Below are 22,190 nucleotides of genomic sequence, written 5' to 3'. Positions count from 1 at the left end.
ACATTATTTTTCATAGCCTGTGTTCGAGCAGCTTCTGCTCGTCTATATTTAAAGAACTTTGTAACGAAAACTAAAAGGTACAATTAAAATTATAAAACTTTGAAATTTTAGTACCAGGGAAGATCCATTTCATTTTCCCCCTATAAATATAGCTTTTAAGCTGCCGAAAGAAATCATCGTAATTCCGCATCAACTCAATCACGAAAAAACTGTCACATTAAATTTTGGCGTTACAACACAAAATAGATTCATCTGCGGGCGAATTCTTCAAAAGACAATATGAAATAAGGGCGAAGAAATAAAATACGCACCCGTTTGACTTTAAAGTAGTTCCTTTGATAAACGTCAGAATAGCAATATTCATATTTTATATGTGTTCATCATTTTAAGTCCCTATCATATGTCTGTATTCAAGACCAAAACAGGGACGCATTTAAAGAACTTGACTGGGCATTTGTTGATCTTTTTGATGCCTACTGAACAGAAAACTACTGCTAACTCCTTAATTAAGGCTCTTTCTTTATACGCCATCTTTGCATTTCAAGGAAATTTTACTAGTTTGACTCGATTAAATTCACATCTTACATTTTATTTCAGCAGAAGGATGTGACTTTCCTGACTCATGGACCGGTACTTGGTTCAGCAGCCGCCGGGGCGACCTGGTTTTCAACTCGACCACGGTCGACAACATAAACACAACTTTGACCGGACCCTTGCAATATACATGCTTCATGAAATCTGGCAACACCTATGTTCTAAGGTAAAGTTTCTGTTGCAAAAGCAAGGTTCGCGAGCCATTCCAGCTAAAAGTAAATCAGTGTTTACGAAAAAAATCCTGTGTGATGTACACCAAACATGCAAATAAGCACAATCAAACGAACTATGAAGTGACATTATTTTTTTTTTCTAATCGCTAACAATAAACGTAAGTAAATATAAAAAATTGTTACCGTTTTTTTTTTTGTGAATATTTGGAAAACAAATCGAAACGTTCTGCTTTTCGCTTATAAAGTGCTGAGAAACACTGAGTTGCAGCTAATGACGAAACTATCTCCCTCAGTTGTCAATTATTCAAATATTGTCTAGCTTTGTGGGTTTAAAGCTCAGACAAAGTCAGTGAAAACAATGCTGTTTGGCTTAAAAGTGGTTAATCAGGTTTTGGTCAAGTATCGGACATGATTGGCCGCCCTTAATAAACCATAATGATAAGGCAGTAGGTCTATGTACAGTTAGTACACGTTGCAAGAATATTCATCTGCAACATGATATTTTCCTTTGCAGATCCGAACTGTTCACTCTTCACAATGCTCTTCACAGAGTGTACTTTTGTTTGGAATTCACGGAAGTGACATCATCTTCGTTGATGTACTACCATATGACAAGTAAGTTATTTGCACATAATTCGCCACGTTGCATCTTGCGTATGATGTTTTGTTGACCGCTGTTTGTGTAACCAATGGTCACATTTCGCACGACCGCAAGGCTGACTGTCAAATGAATGGTCAAGCTATAGATGGTTGTACTGTACACGTAAAGAGGAAATAACTAACGCTCAAATCACAATACCAGCTTTTGAGTGCAAATTGTATATTATCTGTCATATTTCTTATCAATATCTACCAAACATTGTCTGCATTCTTTATAATTTTTCAAGAATCAGTGTTATATATCAAATTTAAATTGCTTTACCTTTGGTATGATTTAAATTCACTGTGGTTTTCTGTATTATATGTACTGTAATCTGATTTATTGCAAATTGATTATTTTTACTTTTAAATAACACTGATTAATACTAGTCCAGTTCATATTGCTTCCTTTCGTACACGAGACAGCGTCCTTCGCAATATCAAAAAAAAAAAAAAAAAAAAAATGTCGTACCTTTAAGAAAAAACCGAGAGCAGTGGACCCGTACTGACAATCGGAAAATTATGTATAATATTCTCCGTATGCGATTTCGGCATTCTCCGGATTTTACGGAAAGTCATGTGCGCGCTGACCTCCATTTTCGTCCGAAGAATGCCGAATCGCCTAACGAGAATACGCAATCACACGGAAATTACCGAGTGCCATTACGGTCCACTTCCTTAAAGCTTTTCCATCTGTATAACATCTGTGATATTATTTTTGTGTTTATTTGTTAGAGGAGAACCCGCAAGCTTACAACGAGCGTCTGAAAGCGTACCCCTCCATATCGTCTGTGACTCTGCTGGACTTGTGTGACGATACTCCGGACACCACTTCTTGGGAGATGCTGGTCAAACAAGGTACCTGTACGCCTAACAAAAAGTATAGGGGAAACTACCCGTTCGGGAAGTCAACCTGTGGGCTAACAGAAAAGTTGTTACTAGTTATACATATGTAGTAACTTGCTCCCTGTTCGGGAGTAAAATCACTATTTTTACCTTTTTTCATTCAAAAGGCCCGATGCATAAAAATAAAATACACCAATAAATGGAGATAGTACTATGAAAATAATAAAAAAAAAACGTTGGTTGCTTATGTATAACATTTCAGACCAAGAATAATACTTAAGTCTTGATTTGATCATTTTGAAAAAGGTTGTTTAGGATTTTCTGAAACTTCCTATTTAATGTCCATGCAACCGCTCTTGCAGATATCCAACCTATACATTTAATTCCCATTTATAACTGGATTGTTTCAGCAGTGGAAAAAGTTGTCAAACACGTGCATATTATTTGAGATCAGAAAATGTTTTCAGTCTTATAAAATAAATTCAGACCCACTATTTCAACTGATATTTACATATGTTATTTGTACCATATCACACACCATATATAAAACAAGGAAATATTCCTCAGTATTCACCATGAAAATTGACATTACAATGAAATGAGTTTCATTAAGTTTTGAACCATACAGTTAGTCCATTATTTCTTTAAATTTGTGTCATACAGGTGTATAGATAAATGCATAGAAGGATTCTTGTTTGTGTTATTGCTTGATATATTGTTCCTTTCCACATTGATTTTATTAAATTCGTTGAATAAAATTGATAAAATGCTGACAGAGACTCTTAATTTACTTTACTTTTTACTCTTTAACGGAAATATTATTTAAATCTATTTGCAGCACCTGAAATGGTGATGGCTGCTTTAGGTCCCATACTATTTTTCTTTAACAAAAATAAGCTAGATCATTTGCAATGGAATGACTGTTCATTTTAATTGAAACAGTTTATGGTGGCCATTTTATAACAGCACTCAGTTAAGTATGATTTCAGGCTCCACCTTGGACGCTGCGACAGATTGTCCGAACGGTATACGTGGCGTGTATAACTACACGATGACCCTTGCGTCCACTACGACTTGTGGTCTTGGTAACAGCAGTCTGGACGTGTGCACGGACACGGTGGCCCCTACCGTCAATATGTCACTCTGCAATACACCAGTGGCATACTCGGGTAACACGCAATAAATATGTAGTATAAGAGAAAATTAATAAAAGACAAATAACAGATTTGTTTAAAGAAATATCTAATTATTGATTTGGTCTCACATTCTAGTCTGAGAAACTTTATGACGTATGTTCATGATATTGCACGAGACGTTTTAAGTCTCAGGCATGTGCATCTAAAAAAAACCCCCAAATCATTAAAAATTAAAAGCAAGTGTTAATAAGGCGACATTGTCCAGAGATCAAAAGAATACCAACAAACAACCTGCGGCATTCAAGAGTGTGCAGTTGTTTGATCTCCGCTCATGTAACAACTAAACGTTACCTCGACGAAATGTCGTTCGATCTTGCACTGAAACAAGCTTGTACCCGCTATTTGCTTTCAGCTGATGGTTTGTTGCAGTGTGTCTACAGTGAGGCAATTGACTCGTACACGTACACCCTGATTCTAAACCTCGACAACGCTACAGACGAGATGACTACATACAGGTTCACGTGCTTGGTAAGTCCGAAAAAAATCTCTTCTTTTTAGATAGTACCATGTTTAAAGACATCTACATGTACACTTTTTGCAGCACTTCAAAATAACGTACTCCGGATCAGAGTTTTTGTTTTTTTTTTTTTAAAGAAACTAATTGGTAAGATGTATATTTTTTTATACTTTTCCACAATTAATTTTTTAGCTCAATTCAATTTAAAACATCTGACTCTATTGTTAGAAATTTAAGTCTTTTTTTCGTGATATTAGAGTTATTATTTACATAGAAAAATATTCAAACTGCATTTATTTTGCTCTCGTTTTAGGTGTCTGGAATATTGGGAGATTACACGTACGTGTCTCAGTACCCGCAGATATGTCATTCCTCTCAGACGCCGACGTCTGTCCCCGCCGGCGGGGGAACTCTTGTCATGCTACCATCAAGTGAGTACATTAAACATATTCATATACTCCTAATAGTTTCTGTTCTCCGGATTTTTATGAAATAGTGTTACACTAGAACATATGATCTCTTATGATATGTGCCTAAAATAATAAAATAATAAAAAAATGTATGAAAACGGAAAACGACAAATCTTATGTAAGTACGACTCGTGTCAACAACCACAAACATGGTAGTAAAAGATGTTTGAATACACATCGTAAAATATTGTATATTTTCTGTTTTCGCTTAGAATTACCAAGCTGTTCTCTATTTTTCAGGAACTTGCCCGGTAAGTATCGTTTACTATTACACTTGTAACTTCGTCTTGATGCCATAAAACATCATATCACAAATATTATACTTTTATTTATTATTTTCCTTGTTAGGGAATTGCAAATATGCACGAGAACACTCGAAGCCCGTGCAGTTAGAATAGTATATAAACATCCAAGGTGGCTATGCCGTATTTTCATGGTCGCGTGGGTTTTAGTATCTGTGCACATGTTTCTAACTTTTCAAAGAATCGCAGAGCATCTTAATACCGTAAGTTAGATATTGATGAATAGTCTACTCATTTTTGCTTTTTTGTTTCGTCATTTCAGAGTAGTGCATCTGGACTATGGAACGACTACACCGCGATACCTCTGCTGTTGCTCGTCAAGTTTGTACTGTTCATGTTGTGATGTCACATTTGTTACGTGTTATTATCTGAGAGATTGGAGCATGCGCGGCCATAGTTATTTGCAATGTTAATGATAGTCACGTGCTATTTTTAAAACACCATTGAATTTCCTAGTGAAATATTTGCCACCGTGATGCAAAAATACGCAAAAAAAGCACGTGTAATTTTAGGCGCTTACTAAAATATAATGCAAAAATATTATAAATAGATCTACGCGTACATGTATTATATATACTAACGTGAATGCACATATGGGATTGTATATAGACTTTTATTTGTCATGTGATATGTAAACTAGAATTTATAAGCAAAAATGTGCTAGTGATTGTTGTTACTTTCTATTCTATTCTTTATCCAAAGTAAATGAAAATTTTATCACTTATTATACGTACAATATATGTAAGTTGTTTTCGGGTTTCAAAAATATAACTATGGAAAGAATAATTTTACAAAATGTTTCGTATTTCTTATCATATTTCCCGTAGTCTGAAATATTAAACTCGTTCAAAAAATCAGTAAATAAAATATTTAAAAAATGTATATGTCTCAGCATCCATTGTTGTTTTTCCTAAGCACAGTTTCTAATATTTTTTCTTACATCACAAGTTGAATATACAGAAATTATTGCCACGAAACTGGAAGACATAGGACTATTTTAAGTGTTCCCCATGTGCCCAGATTACGATTGTACCGATTATGACACGTCGCTGTTTGACACTTCGGAGGTCAGTTGCTCGTTTGTTTCCAAGCTTACAGCCGTCACTGGGAACTGTTATAAAGCAATTTAGTTGCATGATAGTTTACCCTTATCATGAACACGAATGATTCTGCCTATGCGACCAGAGCAGATCATGATCAGCCTGCACATCCGTGCAGTCTGATCATGAACTGCACTGTTCGCCATTCAGTCAGTATCTTTTTGGTATGCACCCCTTTTAACAGTTAATGGTACTGTCCAAACTGAAAGATAGACACGTTCATTATTATCAAAATTTAGCAGGATACGGGTTAAAGATGCTCCAGTTCCAGAAGATTCCCTTCGTTTTTAGTACAGGTACACGAGGCTTTTGTCCCAGAAACAATGATTTTAGCTGGAAGAACGGGAGCTCGAACTCACGATCCCTGGTTTCGTAGTCGGGCCGTCTAACCACAGCACGACTGCGTCAGGACATTTATAATGAATTGAAATCATAAACGTAGTATGGGTGTCAATAAACTATACAGTCTACATTGAAGCGTTGGATTTTTCCTTTTTAAGGGCATGTGTTTACTATACATTATTACTATGATTTTCTCCCTACCCTCTGACACTGAATAAAGCTTACAATACTTTTATCTCCATTTCTGAAATATATAGAGGCGGGGGAGAAGCTCACAGTCTGACACAGTTTTCTTACGTACAGTTCTATATTACACCAGGAGAAAGGGAGATGACCAGTTCCTCCATAAATAAAGTATAGACATACCTTTGCCACAGACACTTGGGGGTCAGCACCCATCCGCCCCTGCCAACCGTCAGCCAATATATTTTCGCCTTTTAAAACAAACTGAGCACATGTCCCGATCATACAACAACTTCTGTTACAATTTCAACATATTAAAAAAATATTCCATATACTATCAATGCTAAAAAAACTACTTTTTATTGCATTGATAGTAAATGGTAATTTTTACAACATGCTGAATTTGTAACAGAACATATTCTATGTTGGAGATATGTGCTCAGTGTGTTTTAAAATACTAAAAATATTGACTGATATCTGGCAGGATGGGAGGGGTGTGGGGTGGGGGGGGGGGGGGGGGGCGTTTGACCTCCTTTGCATGTGTCATATAGCTTAAATGTGTACCAACCTTGTATGAACCTATACAATCTCACAAACAATAACTCGCGTCTTTATTTTGCAATTCTATTTTAAAACAAAATGATCAAAATAGTAAATCATTAGCAAAATATCATACAAAATTATTGCACACATAGTATAGCACACAGAATTTTTCCTGAGCAATGTGTCCATGCGTCAGGTGACAATTTTATTTTTATCAAACGACCGATGGGTCATGGAAATTATCTACACGAGAGTTCCCCTGCATTGTTCACCGTGGCAGTCTGGGAACGGGTCTGTATTCGGGATGATCAGTGTCTGGGTTGTAAACTCTAGTACAGAATCTTCTAAACCTTGGAATGTTACCTACCGAATGCACAACACACATTTAAATACATGATATTACACCTTTTTAGAAATATAATACACGTAAAGATATTTGTATCTGAAACTGTTTTTTTTCTCAGATCATACCCTTAAATATAGGTAGGCTACTCATTTCTGTGCCATATTTCTATTTGAATATATAACATATATGCCTATTTGTAATATACACATCTGAACGGCTTACAAGCAGGATATATATATTTTGGAATTTGTAATCATACATACATGTTTCAGATAACCATATAGTTCCAGTAAAAAGGAATTGGCGTTTTCTTTCTGTCTAAGATATATGTTTCGGTGTATGGTATAGGTATTAGCGTTTTCTTTCTGTTTGAGTACTTACTTGGATAAAGAACGCTGTCCATCCCACCTCCGGATTTTTGAACTCAACTTCCCATGTCGTGGAACTCTAAAATAGTGATAAAATACATTTATTTGGTTAACCGCACGAAAAAAGGTGGCATTTAGTCGTAACACCGTTTAGAATTATAACAATGCGAGATGGATCTAAAATAACAACTAAAAGCATTCTAGATGAAGGGAAAAGATGATAAACTGCCTATGGTGTAATGACAATGTTGTTTATTTTTATTCTTCGTATTTAAGTTAAAAAAAAGACTATGATATACCGTTTGGGGAACGTACTGCTGACCCCATAGAACCGGATGTATTTGGGGTTTACCGGGATCGCCTGGCGTTCCTCTAAGCAGACGAAAATCTTTTCTGCAGTAACAAATTGTTGAAACATGAAGAGAAAAAAGAATTTGTAACACAAAGAAATCACAACGAAACTGGAAAAATACAATGAAATGACGAGCATCTAAGGCTTGGTTAACTGTAACCAAAATATACGTTCTTTTGAACGTTTATTTTATAGATGAAAAGAGTGCTATAAAATCTGGTAAATAATTATAAACGTTGATATATTTCAGTTATCATAGGACATCTTCTAATTTCTACTACGGCAGCCAAATATTTTTCATGTTATCTCCGTCTTATTTCTCCATGTATATACATGTATATATCTTATTGTTTGTTAGAAACTTTCCCGTCTCACCTTTTTCCATCGAGCGTAGTGGCATGGTAGCAGTGGACAGTCAGCGGAGTGGTCGCAGACATTAATGTTATCTTCCCGCCCGTTGACGTCTATAATGGAGTAAAATTCTACTTGACTGACAAGGATAAATTGCGCATTCTTTACAATTAATGTAAAAGGAACTTAAAACGGAAGAAAAACTGCTTTTCAGTAAAAATAAACAAAATGTCAAGGAATTATTTTTGTACAGATCAAATGCTACGGATGTCAATAGCCGTCTTTTGAAGACTTTTACAAAAGAAACCTTTTTAAAATATAGGTCATGTAAAACAATTTTTTTTTCGTTCTTCAGTTTTCTACTAAAATGCACACCTACAACCAGAAAGGTTGCGTATGGAGTTATAATGTTCCGTGACATAAATTTAACCATTACCCACAAAGCAATATCGTAACTTACAGTATTTAAATTCCAGCTGATTTCCGGTAGAGGTTTGTTCTGAAAGAAAAGAGCATTTTACTAGTTTACGCTATCATAGAAGAAAATGCTTTCTTAGAAGAATGTCTCATAAAATTAGCAGTAAAGGCTATTCTGACTGCTTGCTATATGTGACTTACGATATACTTGCTATATGGATACTTCTGATGATAATGATGTCCATTCTATAACCGCAGTTTCGAACAAACATATAATACAAGTGCGGAGCAGGCTCCGTGTTCATAAAACAATTTTAAGCCTCAGTTGAGTTTGAAATTTTGATATAAATTTTACTAAAACTTCATGGTTAAATTCCACCTGACACTGACCATCATTACTGGAGAGCCACTTGAAAATAGCTATTAACTTAATATTTAGTTTTGAACATGCTGTTTACTAATATTTAGATAAAAATGACAAATAATGTTTCATTATCAAACTCAGCTGAGACTGAAAATGTTTTGTGAACACGGGGCCAGGTTATTGGCGAAGACATTAATCAACGGACAATTCCTATTATGTATATGTACAAAATATTTTCAAAGTAATTACCCTCATGACAGACAGGTAAAACGCACGGATGCCAAATAACAGACCGATCTCATGGCCGGCAAGACTATGTTCGGCGTTTGGTACCATCCTGTAAGTAAATGAAGCAAACATGCATTATACCTAACATAAAGTGCACGGCACTTGTGCTAACGTATATGTCCCTTATATTTGAATATTTCATGATTATTTCAAATTGTAAATTATCGAAAAACTGTAAAACAAAGAAAGATTATAAGTTGCCTCTAAATCGATATAATGAACGTTTCATCCTCTTGCTGAGTGTAATATTCATACATTTTTACAGTGTTCATATTACCGTGAATATTGCTCACTGAATAGTGTTAACAGCACCGTGAATAATGCTCACTGAGTAGTGTTCACATTACCGTGAGCAAGGTTCACTGATAAGTGTTCACATTACAGTGAGTAATGAACACTGAGTAGTATTCACGGTACCTTGAATAATGAACACTGAGTAGTGTTCACATTACCGTGAGCAATGATCACAGAGTAGTGTTTACGGTCCCGTGAGTAATGAACACTGAGTAGCGTTCACGGCACAATGAGAAATGCAAACTGAGTAGTGTTCACATTACAGTGAGTAATGTACACTGAGTAGTGTTCACATTATCGTGAGTATTGTTCACCGAATAGTGTTCACGGCACCGTGAGTAATGCTCACTGAGTAGTGTTCACATTACCGTGAGTATTGCTCACTGAATAGTGTTCACGGCGCCGTGATTACTGCTCCCTAAGTAGTATTCACGGCGCCGTGAGTACTGCTCACTGAGTAGTGTTTACCGTTGGTATATTAAGTTGCCATATTGAAAATATGGTCCGGTTTCAATTTTTTTAATGGCCCAATAGTCGCCTTACCTTATGCAAGGTAAAGTTATACTAAAACACTGAACGTAATATGAGAATGGAAACCGTTCTTAAAATATTTTATTAATATTTTAAGTTCTTATGTCAGTTCATTTGATCAACATTATATCTCGCCTGTCTTGAAAAAAATATACAACTAAAAGCGTAACAGAGATAACGTATGACGTTACAAACACTAAGTAGCTATACCTAGCGCACGCCCATAGGGAGAGCATAGATCTACGGATTATGGGGTCTTGAGTTCGATCCCCGGGCTGGGCTATGTTTTTCCGTGACGATTTGATAGAAGACATTGTGTCTCACAGTTTGAAATCATTCGTCGTCCACCTCTGATCCATTTAGACCTTGAGCTGACAACTGACCCTGCCCCTGCCCCCCCCCCCGTCCCCCCCAGGGGGAATTTTCAACACTATGATTTTCTTAAACCTTATGGTAGTTGGCATTCACAGACAAAAGTTTGCAAGTTTCCGTTGGGGCTTTAACGAGTTACGGAGATTTAAAATACGTTACCATGCAAATTTTCATTTAATTCACCATTTATGTTAATTTAATATTATAAACATGCCTGTTGTACAATTAATCGTAAAACAACAAGACGCTTAGATATGTTTATGTATTTAAAATAGAAATTATCATATGTTCATATCATTTTAGATGAATAGATGTTATGTATTATCCGTAACTTACGTTACTTCATTTGAAATTACTAGAACATAGAAATATATCAACAATGATGATTTTTTAAGTTGTAAAATACTGATAATGGCCAATACACAGTTCAGTTATTAAATTTATATATAATAAAACTGTCCCAAGAGTTAACTTATTCAATACGTCACGTATGATACGTTACCTTTCCGAAATATGTATTAAAGAAAAAATATTTAAAATTTTGGTATTACCTATATGGTCAGGATTTTAAAAGAATTATACATTGGACTATAAATAAACATCACCAGACATGAACAACATTATCAAATAAATGTATTACAGATTTTATAATTCATATGAAATATTATTTAAATGTATATTAAAAATATATAGCTTTTTGAATGTACCAGTATGACTGCATATCATAATTATCATTAGTATAATTAAATAACATAGACTCCGCAATGTAAAGCAATGTTAGTCCTAAGGTATGACCTCTGACGACTAAGTGTGACATTGAGCTTGAAGTGAAAAATGGTATTCACTATACACTCTTATTAGGGGTGGAAGAGGTTTCTAACGCTAAAAGGCAGATGGCCTTAGATTTTGGTTGTTGATGATAAATACAACTGCATTTAATAGAGTCTGGTCTAGAGGAGATACTACTCGTAAACGATTGATCCTCCTAGCCATGTGATGTCGATCCTCCTCGCTGATTTGCTGTTTCTCCTGTGGCTTCTGACAGTGACCTTGGTAACCATTAACAGCATTCTCACTACACTCCACCAGCCCTGTTCTATAAAGTGGGTCATAAGGGCTTGGGGGCCACAAATTGATTCCTTGCAGAATCAGACATAACAGGGATACCCTGCAGGATAATTAACATGGAGATTTTGCCAATAACAATCATACATCTAATGCGAAGCAGACCAGAAGTACTTCCTTCTTAAAACAGACGAGATTCCCCAATAGATGGTTAATTGCTATACTGAAGCAGTTATTCCACACATATCTTATAATAACAAAACTTAAGGTCATGGGATACCCTGACCCAAGTTCATAAACTTCCGGGATGCCTGGAAAAAATACCAATTTATCAAGGCCCTGGGATACCCAGAGCAAGGACCATAATACTGACACTAATGTATGCCAGGTGATACACATACTGCATAAGTTCATAAACTCTTAGGTTGCACGAAGAAATATACCAAATTATTACCGTGCTGGAATACCCATACTAATGTGTACTATGGGATACTCATTCTGACCTATATTTCTAAAACACAGTCAAGATACCTAGCAAAACATACAAATCTGAGAAACTTGAGTTTTCTTGAAAGTTTGGCGGACGGATGGACATAGCTTCTGCATCTTTCACAAGGATAAACCTGGGATACCCAGGAAGCTGGGAAGACTTCAAACAGATGAACACAGTTTCTGCGTCTATTGCTGGACTGGGCTTTGCCTCTGCTGACACATATCTAAACGAGGGTCTCAAGTAAATGATCCATGACTCGAAGTCCTTTTCCTAGGCCTCCAGCCCAAGAATCTCTATTGCTTAAACCAGACAGATCCCTCAAAAGGTCCCGAAATACCAATACCATCTGGAAGGGACTCGTGTTTCAACCCAAGTACAAAGGATGTTGTGGTTAAATAAAGGCTGCACAGCCATATCTACCATCAGTTTTAGAGACTGCAGTCTCACACTGGAGATAAGTTGATCTTGCCACCACTTAACCAAATCCACACGTCCATTTACTGAGTAAGGGTAAGCAAGCCAAAACCAGACCAATAAGTGAGACTCTGGCACAACGTGCCCTTACTGGTCTATCCATCAGAACAGGAGACACGAACACATCCAACAGACCCAGCCCCTCCAAGTCGATGTTTCCATTATTGTGTAAAGCCATAGTTTCAGGAGCAAGGTCCATACAGTAATGGTTGTCATACCCAACCCTTTCCCCCGAAATGTGCACAGTAAGGGTAGTGTAATGGAATGAAGGAATTAGTAAAATAGACATGAAGGACACTGATCCCCAAACAACGACACTGCAGTTTGCGACGCAGGACAAGTATTGCTCAACATATATTTGTTCCATAGTTGCTGTCATGCAGATGGACTTGATGTACCTGCACTTAGTTTAAATGCAGGAAGATGGAACCCTGTTAGAGAAGGTGGTACCGAATACAATAAGGTTTCTAGTGGTGGCAACCACCAGGCCTGTATTTCCTCATGACCTAGACAAATGCCCTCATGACCTAGACAAAACAATGATAGATTGACTGTTGGTACCCAGCATTATTAAAAGGCAACTGCCCAGTATGATTGAAGGGCAGTACTCAAGCGGGCTTTTGATGTTCATGTTGAATAGGGTTGCTAGTATGAGGTACACAAACCTTTGGAAGAAAGTGGCCACCGAACTTCACACAAGTGGCTTGACTTTTAGTAACAATATTCCCCAATAGTGTTATTTGTCTCTGACCTTAGGTTCTCTAGAAACCAGTTGAGGTTCAAATGACTGGAAATCAAATAGGTCCTCTGTCTAGAATAAACTTGTCAATTGGTAACGGAATTCACCCGTAAAAGTTTAAAGTTCTATATTTGCCATCAAAAGAGTTAGTTTTGTAAGAACTTGCCCTCAGAGTGGGCAATCAAATGCACTTTACTTTACCTACTAGAGTTACATTAATTTCACTTGCAGAATATCCTATTTTAAGGCAGTTCCTATAATTGTCTTATTGAACTACCATCAATATATACATACGTATTAAAGAAAGTCACAGTATTCCAGTCATGACCATTACTGGATACCGGCTCCATAGAAGATACATGTACATAGTATATCTACTTAAGGATACAGTTGAGATTGACAACATGTTGGATGAAGTCTATGTTGATGAATGAATCTACTGTACATTCAATACAATCACAGTTACAACATACAGCAGTTAACAAAATGTAAAATGTGTGTGCATAAACATGCACAAGATTTCTAAATATCGTGATATGCCTGTTTTAAATTTAGCATCTTTATAGAGCACTGTGTTGGGCAATGTCTGTATATATTATAAGTATGTCACTTCAATGTGCTTAAATAGCTGAATATATATATCAATTGTTTAAAAAATGTTTGGCTGCATAGTGTTCTCGTGAAGGTGTAATCATGGACCATGTAAATTAGGTTCTAGAATGTGTTTAGAATTGAAAGCAAAATATTTAAAACAAAAAAAATCATTGTAAGTTTGCTATTTTTCCAAGATAAAGTACTAGTATATGTTCACAATACAGAATACATGAAAATGTATAGCTTATATGTTAGGTAACGTACAACGTAAATTGTAACGCAGACTGTTTTTTAAATACATGGGTTTAAAGTTAAAATGCAAAGCTATGTTAAAACGTATTTTGATTGAATTGTAGATATGTGCTACAGTATATTTAAGGTAACAGAACACAAGAGATATAGTTAGTTTGTTCGGTAACGTAAATTGTAACTCAATTTGATATATTTATACGTGCTTTAAGTTAAACCTTCAGTTTGAAATGCAAAACTATACTGTTGAGAACAGAATTATATTGTTGTTTTTTTTTTTCAACTGATAAAGTGTGTTTAAAAAAAAATGAAGACATACAATATAATTTTTATGTTTGGTAACGTAAAATGAAATGTAGAATTCAATGTAAGACATCTTACAAGTTAGAGGTTTGTTGATAAATAAGTATATGGTTGTATTACATGTAACTAAAGAATGTCAATATAAAATTGATAGAACATTTTTATGAAAAACATGTTTGAAGTAGGTATGATTGAAAATTAGCATATTTTGGAAGAATGACGTTACATTTTAAGAATCGCTTAAAGTATGCTTTCCCTTTACTTTTACTAGTCATCTATATATCATTTTTTTGCTGAACTTTGAACTTTTTAATAGTAACTTCAATTTCTAATTACCTGTTCATCTAAATGCAATAAAAACTTCGTGCCAAAAATGTTGCTTTTTTTTAGGGTAACGTATCTTTTTCCGATATTTTTCTTCTTTAACATCACATTTTAGATATTGAAATTTTATCAAATTGCAGCATCTAGTATACACCTTGTAATAAAATATGCAAACTTGAAATGATTTACTAACATAATGGTACCATTTGTCTGTAAAAATTGATGAAAAAATTATTGGTTTTGAGGGTAACGTATTTTAAGGTGTTGTTACGGAGAAAAGCCCCACTCGCCAGTTGCAAACTTTATGCCAAAATGTTCACCACACATTGGTTTCAAAATAATATGGTCCACAAAATTCCCCCTGGGGAAAACCCCTTCTGGCTCATAGTCTAATTAGGAGAAGTTGGCAGTCACTTGCGGAGAACAGGTTTGTACCGGTACAGAATCAAGGAACACTCGTAAGATTAACTGCCCGCCATAACATAGCTAAAATACTTTTGAAAAACGGCGTTAAACCCAAAACAAACAAACAAACAAATAAATACCTAGCGCAACGTATTGAGCAGCCGCTCTGCAGAAAAGCGCTCGAAAGGGCTTCTTGCTTCTTGCTGATTATAAAATCCGTAAATGTTTGTTCCTCTGCCGGTTTTGAGATCATGACGTGCCGGTTATAAGTACCATTTAATACCATTTTTAATGTTATACATTTGTAGGTATTTGAATATCTGATATCAAGTATTCAAATGTGGATATTTCTTATTCAAATGTTTAAGCCTAAAAAGTGTAATTAGATAATGAAATGGCATCCCAAAACTGCTATCATATTTGGGGTTAATAAATTCGAATTGGTGACCTTACATATGCATTAACATGGGATACCTTAGCCTTGGAAGCCGTTGATAATATCCGTGCTTTGCCTAAAGCAACCATACCTAACATCTATGCATTAAAGATTCCATTTATTTTGCGCTAATTAGTGTTAATTGGTATTCATCTAATTTCTGACAATTTGCTGGTAGAAGAAATAGAGTTAGAAAATTGTCGGCTAGGTAGACCTATCACCTGTTTGAAAAGCTGCATTTAACCGTAAAGTAGCGTTCCGTAACAATGAATGGTACAAAATTTATAATAAGATACAACACTATCTATCTATCCTCTGTCACCAAACGTATGCAAAGATGTTGTTTACCTGAGGTACTTTGGTCCTTTCAGATCATTGAAATAATATTTCGCGTCGTCTATCATGAAAAACTCGTCCCCTCCGGTACTTGTTATCAACTTAGGCTTGTTCGCGTACCGGTCATTGTAAGCTGTAAACATAAAACTGCATTTCCTTTGGCAACTTCAACGTAAAATACAAATAGTTGAATTTAGGGAGCATGGCCTATAAATAAAGCGTTGTTTTGTTGAAGTAAACTTTATTTTTAGCAAATGTGAGAAAGTCATGCACGCAAGACCAATGTATTGAGTCGCAAGTAAGTTACCTGTATGACAAGCCTTTTTCCTATTTATTCAGTGACTACAGCCAGAAAGGTTTGTTTTAAGGCAATGTCTCTTTAGTTAAAGAGTATCTGTTTTTTCTTATTAACCCTTATCATTCTGGACACGACTGAGTCTCCCTTTGCGATCAGCATATGTCATGAATGACATGCCAGTCCATTTTAGAAATTTAGTTGGGTAAAGATTAAAGAATATCTTTGTTTTGAGCATTTCCAGACAGATATATTACATTGTAAAGGAGATATCAGTACAGTATAGATCTACAAAATAAGAAATTATTCAGGCTTTGACTAGTTATAAAGATATATCTCTTTTAACTCACGCAGATAGTTCTTAAATTACGTTATCTTTCTCAGTAGAGATGTCCTCTGACTAACTTAAAGAGATATCCATTATAGTTTATGAGATATCTTGCTATATACGACAATGCTAGCTCTGAAAACCAAATTAACGCTATTATATAACATTTATCTAGGCAAGCTTGCTAACTCCTTTTAACAAAACAACGTTCTCTTTCTAAATCCTATATTTCGAACATTAAGATTTACCATTTTTACGCAAAGAGATATCTCCCAAACAGCCCTTCTAATATAGCTTATATAATTGTAATGCTATTTTTCAAATATATAATGCTATCTCTTGGAACTTACATGATGTTTCTGTCTTAAACGGGTAACTCTAGAACTTCAAGATGTATCTCTATTTCTTAAATATTTCACGTAGGTACAGAATATACCTTGCCATGCACATGCGATATCTAGACCACATAAACTTAAACACTGGGCTTTTAGTCTCAGTAAAATGTTACAACAACTTAAACTTAAATACATAGGCCTATTGGTAGGACTTCACGTATTAGTATAACAATTTTTCAAAGCGCTTTTAAGATAGACTGAAATGTTTCCTTGAAATCAATACGTACACAGAGGGTCAATGATGGATGCCATCTGTTTGATGTAAGGGCTGTCAAGGTCTTGTGTAAAATTCAGATTGTAGTAGTCATCGAAGGCAAAAGTCCAGCCACCAAGAGCTCGGTAATAATGGTGGAGATTCTGAAACAATAAAAAAAAACTACCGTTGCTAAGGATTACGCAATGTGTAAATCCCTCTATAGTAGAACGAAAAATTGAACGTTGAATGGCAGCTAAATTATATTTAGCTAATCAACGGTGCATGTAATCCGCAAGAAGACTGGCTTGCGCATAGACACTACCGTATCATATTTGCATAACGAGTCCATAGTTTATAGCACCTTAAGCTTCCATGATAAATACTAATAGGCGGATCAACATCATAAACTGCGGCTGATAGCCCTTCTACGTTTCGTTTTTATTTACAAATTCGTAAAAAACATATTTTGAACAAACAGTTTTTTTATACTGAAAGCATTCTTTCGTTTGCAATTATAATTTAAAAAATGGTCTGTTCTGTCTTTATTCATATTTTTGTTAAACGTATTCTGTTATGGCATAACGAACTTACGGTCTGCATGTTCAACAGGTCCATGACGATGGGTGCTATAGCGACCACTCTCTTGTCCACAGCACCGACAGTCCAAGTCGTCCAACCTCGCTGAAAAATAGTATATACATAAATTCCATTAAAGAGAAAGGCAATGTTGTTCTTATGTTAATGCCATCTTCTAGGATTTCTGAAATCATTTAACCTTTAGCCTGCTGGTGGCAATTGTATCTGCCTTTGCGACCAGTGCAGACCAAGATCAGCCTGCACATCCGTGCAGTCTGATCATGGTCTGCACTGTTCGCTATTCAGTCAGTAAATTTTCAATGAACACCCCTTTGAATAATAAATGGTATTGCCAAGATTGAATGATTGACCAGTCCATTTAAGAAATTTAGCAGGCTAAGGGTTAAAGAAGTGAAAGAATTTTCAAAATTGGAATAAAAATGAGAATGTAATGAGCATTTAAAGATTTGATCAAAATGGCGGCCATTTTCTTTCCATGGCAACAAAAAACAAAATTTATTAAATTTCTAGATACATATTTGAACTGTGTGTACTTATTTCTGTAAAATAATTTCTATACTTTTTCCAGCTATAATGAAAGAAAGTACCACGTTATACATGTTACACTCAAGAAACATATAAAATCATATGTTATCATCTATAAAGGTTATTTGCTAAATAAAGAATTCAGCAGTGTGTAAATGACGTCATAAACACACTAGCATGGCTGCCTCCATGATCAGCCATTTTCTCCAATTTCAAACTGCTATATCTTTTTCAACAGTGGTCCGGGCCGCATTCTTCAAAATTTTGCGTCTAAATGCTGAGAGCGTATTTTTATTTTAATCTGTCATAAGATTAGGTACTACATGTACTAGCCCGCCCGCTTAGCTCAGTAGGGAGAGCGTTGGTCTACGGATCGCGGGGTCGCGAGTTCGATCTCCGTGACAATTTGATAAAAGACATTGTGTCTGAAATCATTCATCATCCATCTCTGATAATTCATGTGGGGAAGTTGGCAGTTACTTGCGGAGAACAGGTGTGTACTAGTAGAGAATCCAGGAACACTGGTTAGGTTAACTGCCCGCTGTTACATAACTGAAATACTGTTGAAAACGGCGTTAAACCCAAAACAAACAAACATGTACTAACTTTAGTACTATTTTTTCTGTAGTATCTGTAGCCGTAGTTTAAACATTCATGAATGCATCGTTCCATTACAAGATGTACAACTCTAACGTCGATGAATACTGGAAAATCACTATATTAATTTGGATTTAAATAGTATTTCGAAATCTTAACAAAAGCCATTCTTACCTTAGATGCCCCTGCAACAAGGAACCTGTCTACAGTTGTTCCCTTTTTCTTTTGTGTTAAATCATTCATTGTGTCTAATGCACGTACACCAGCCTTGAAAATATGAAACGCACGTCAGCCACGACTTTTATTAAATGGGACCAGTTTACGGTAGATTTACTCAAAAAGTCTTCTGTCCAAGACCTTAAACAGGACTGAGAACAAAGTTTTAATTAAAGTTTCTTACTATGGTGATGATACTTTGGCAGAAGCATGCATAACGTAGCAAATGCAGTGTTTGAAACGCAAGCATATTATAGTCATTCAATTATGGACAATTATTTCGTTGCATTATGTAGAGAATGGTAATACATTAACTAAGGCAAGCACAGTCCAGTCTGAACATAATGTATACACTGGATTAATTTTATCATTGCATCAACACAGTCATATCTTAGGCATTGCATCATAGCCATTGCACCTGCACAAGCACATCTTAACCATTGCATCCGTATCAGCATAATTATCTTAGCCACAATATCTACACATGGGTAGTTATTGACATGTAATTTAATAATTCAACACAATCATACCTTAGTCATCGGCATTCGGAGGAGTATTTCCGGATCTGCCCCTTTCTGATCTACGAACGTTTTCCATGTCCAGGCAATTATGGCGTCCTCTGTTCTCCTCTTCTGAGTTGGGTCAGCCTGGAAATACAGAAATGTAAAGTTTGATATATGTGAGTAGAGTTGACACCATTTTCAACACATATTGGCTACTAACGTTGAGACAGTACAATAATAACCTCTACATAAAAAAAACCGCCTACTTAGTTGGATAACGAGAGTTTTCAACTTCTATTTCGAATTCAAATCCCGGGCAAGGCTAGGTCTTACTGTTACGATTTGGATCTAAAAAGTCGTGACGTTTTTCTCATGCGGGGAAAACATAACTTATGGATAATGATAGAAATTTAGCAAAATTTAGTAGTGCCAGTACTAATACTTTATCAAAACTGAAATAACTAATGTAACTGTCGTTATACCCAATATAACACTAAATCGAACGAAATGATAACTGATAAGTTGTTTCTAAAATATGAAAATGTCGATGAAAACATACCTTGAAAACAATTGGTTGATTCGGCACCATTTTGAGATTCGCACCAACAGAGTTGGTTGTCACAGCAACAATTGTTGTTAGTTCCACAAATGTGTCCGTCGGCTTCGGTGGACTAAAACAAGAGGATAAATTGTGTGTGTTTTTTTTTTTACATTTACCACAGAACAATCTTATTATACTAAAACTTAAAACAGACATGTTGATGACAGTTTAATCTGGTAGGGTTTCTAAATTCGGAAATCAGCCAAGATACTGCTGCTAATTGCTTAACTAGGTCACATACGGCCAGGTCCACTTCGAGGCAAAAGGTTGTTTTTTTTTGTCCTTCAGAACTGTATAAACCAATTACAATTCTGCCATTACCTCTTAAGCCAGTTCCTCCTTACTGAAACGGCCAACAAATTCTCTGACGCGGCAATTTCACACGTAAAACATTAAGCAAAGTGTTGCTGTACCTGTTCGTATTGGAGCCTCCATCAATGAAGAGAAACCCAGCGTTCTGTAAATCCAATTTGTCTGGGACAGTAACAGACAGATAGTGCCACCAAATCGGTTGGCTTTGTAAATCTGTAAATATATTAGCAAATTACATTATCAACATGGATCCGCTATCACAGAAATTTGACGTTTTAACGGAGAGAGAAATCGACGGCCATTGATGTCTGAACTGGCTAAATGATGGCCCAATATTATAAAGTATCACATCTATTTGCCGATATTGGTCCAATATACCGGGCCAGCGCTTGCTGGGAATCAGTTTAATGCTGAAGTAAATTATTTATTCTTGCAGTTTTTGGCTAGTAGGCTGAATAACATGAAACGTAATCAAAGCTTTCAGAAATCTGATGGGGGGGAGAAATTGTTTTGTTATGGTTATGCAGGGAAAACGGTATCTATAAACGTTATATTCTTGGGTTTTGTGTAAACTGACTTGAACACTGGCGAATGTCCATGCCCTTTTTAATTTACAAATATTTCTAATAATATCTATTTAATTATCCGTTTCCACTCAGGTTTTCGAGCCATTAGTCTCGACTGAACGCAAAATTTGCACTACTGTAATTCGGTCACAGTCTACAGTGTCAGTTATGGTATTTTAGCATACATATATTGCCTCTATTAAACGCATTGAATTTATATGATACACACCTTGTTATATATGTGTGCTCGGTTAAGTATGACATTTCAATTATGCAAAAAGATTGTTTGGTGAAGGAGGTGAAACTACTTTTAAGCAATTATTTTGTAAAGGAATGACTGATTTTTGAAAGTCGTACAAGACTCCTTTAGCACTGAGGCGGATACTTCGCCCTAAAATCTTCAATGTATCGCTACAAAAAATCTTTTCATGCTACATACGAATCTTATAATTGTAGGATTTTATAACGTTTTTTTTTTTATTATTATTTTTTTATCAAGTCAACGTGTAAATAACTGTATACATGTGTATTTTAAATTTCCCTGTTTTGATTATATTTTCATGTTTACACTTTTGTACATAGGCCTAAGTCTCACGTTTCTTATCTGATGTTGAATAAAAGAGTTTCTATCTACATGTATCTTGTCTTGTAATTTATTAGGTTATAAGAAAAGGAACACTGCATACCTGGTTTCCATGTTTGAGATGTCATGTTGATGGTGTATAATGTATACCCTGGTCCTTGAAAAGTGTCTATAATCTCATAGTTATATGTAGGATCCGGCTTGTTAACGTAGTCATCTAGGGGCGTGCCCGACCCCCGGGATATAAACAATTGTACCGCGAGCAACACCAGTACAACCGTCCTCATCTTTCCAGTGTACACTTGCTGTAAGAAATACGTTCAATCTGATAACGTTTTAATCTTTGTATATTAATCGTTACACAGTTCATGTGACTGAACCCGTACGATACAAACTTATCAATGTTCTTATTTTGTTTTGTGTGATATAATCCATGTTTATATTTTCATTTGCGTATTATATAAAGCCGACATGAGCGTGTTGAAATACCTGCGGAAAATTTATGTGATGTCGGGGAATTTTGATATAAT

The 22,190-nt window shown here is 35.6% G+C and overlaps 2 protein-coding genes across 2 annotated transcripts; one reads left to right on the top strand and one right to left on the bottom strand.

Moving 5' to 3' along the window:
• Positions 1 to 343: 343 nt before the first annotated feature.
• Positions 344 to 5,020, top strand: LOC123562780 (uncharacterized). Its single transcript, XM_045355377.2, has 8 exons — positions 344 to 760; positions 1,282 to 1,382; positions 2,142 to 2,264; positions 3,242 to 3,421; positions 3,801 to 3,916; positions 4,219 to 4,336; positions 4,616 to 4,626; positions 4,940 to 5,020. The coding sequence occupies exons 1-8, from the start codon at positions 732 to 734 to the stop codon at positions 5,018 to 5,020; spliced, it is 759 nt and encodes a 252-aa protein (XP_045211312.1). The 5' UTR covers positions 344 to 731.
• A 1,876-nt stretch (positions 5,021 to 6,896) lies between these two features.
• LOC123564070 (autocrine proliferation repressor protein A-like) lies at positions 6,897 to 22,162 on the bottom strand. The gene is made up of 14 exons (XM_045357345.2): positions 21,764 to 22,162; positions 20,613 to 20,724; positions 20,158 to 20,269; positions 19,626 to 19,742; positions 19,054 to 19,146; positions 17,752 to 17,841; positions 17,192 to 17,321; positions 15,959 to 16,079; positions 9,293 to 9,380; positions 8,723 to 8,761; positions 8,287 to 8,375; positions 7,859 to 7,952; positions 7,573 to 7,638; positions 6,897 to 7,208 (listed from the first exon to the last, which is right to left on the bottom strand). Exons 1-14 carry the CDS (start codon positions 21,945 to 21,947, stop codon positions 7,089 to 7,091), a joined length of 1,455 nt encoding a protein of 484 aa, XP_045213280.2. The 5' UTR covers positions 21,948 to 22,162; the 3' UTR covers positions 6,897 to 7,088.
• Positions 22,163 to 22,190: the final 28 nt, after the last annotated feature.

Source organism: Mercenaria mercenaria, chromosome 2, assembly GCF_021730395.1.
Source record: "Mercenaria mercenaria strain notata chromosome 2, MADL_Memer_1, whole genome shotgun sequence".
In the NCBI taxonomy this organism is placed as follows: Eukaryota; Metazoa; Mollusca; class Bivalvia; order Venerida; family Veneridae; genus Mercenaria; species Mercenaria mercenaria.
Note: the sequence above shows the minus strand (reverse complement) of the source record. Positions and strands in the feature narration are given on the sequence as shown.

Excerpts from the sequence above, each read along its gene's own strand:
- LOC123562780 (XM_045355377.2), top strand. The coding sequence starts at position 732 with ATGAAATCTGGCAACACCTATGTTCTAAG. Across the intron at positions 3,422-3,800 it reads TACACCAGTGGCATACTCGG|CTGATGGTTTGTTGCAGTGT; the intron begins GTAACACGCAAT and ends ATTTGCTTTCAG. Across the intron at positions 3,917-4,218 it reads CATACAGGTTCACGTGCTTG|GTGTCTGGAATATTGGGAGA; the intron begins GTAAGTCCGAAA and ends CTCTCGTTTTAG.
- LOC123564070 (XM_045357345.2), bottom strand. The coding sequence starts at position 21,947 with ATGAGGACGGTTGTACTGGTGTTGCTCGCGGTACAATTGTTTATATCC. Across the intron at positions 17,842-19,053 it reads TTGTTGCAGGGGCATCTAAG|CGAGGTTGGACGACTTGGAC; the intron begins GTAAGAATGGCT and ends ACTATTTTTCAG. Across the intron at positions 8,762-9,292 it reads TTTACCTGTCTGTCATGAGG|AACAAACCTCTACCGGAAAT; the intron begins GTAATTACTTTG and ends CTTTTCTTTCAG.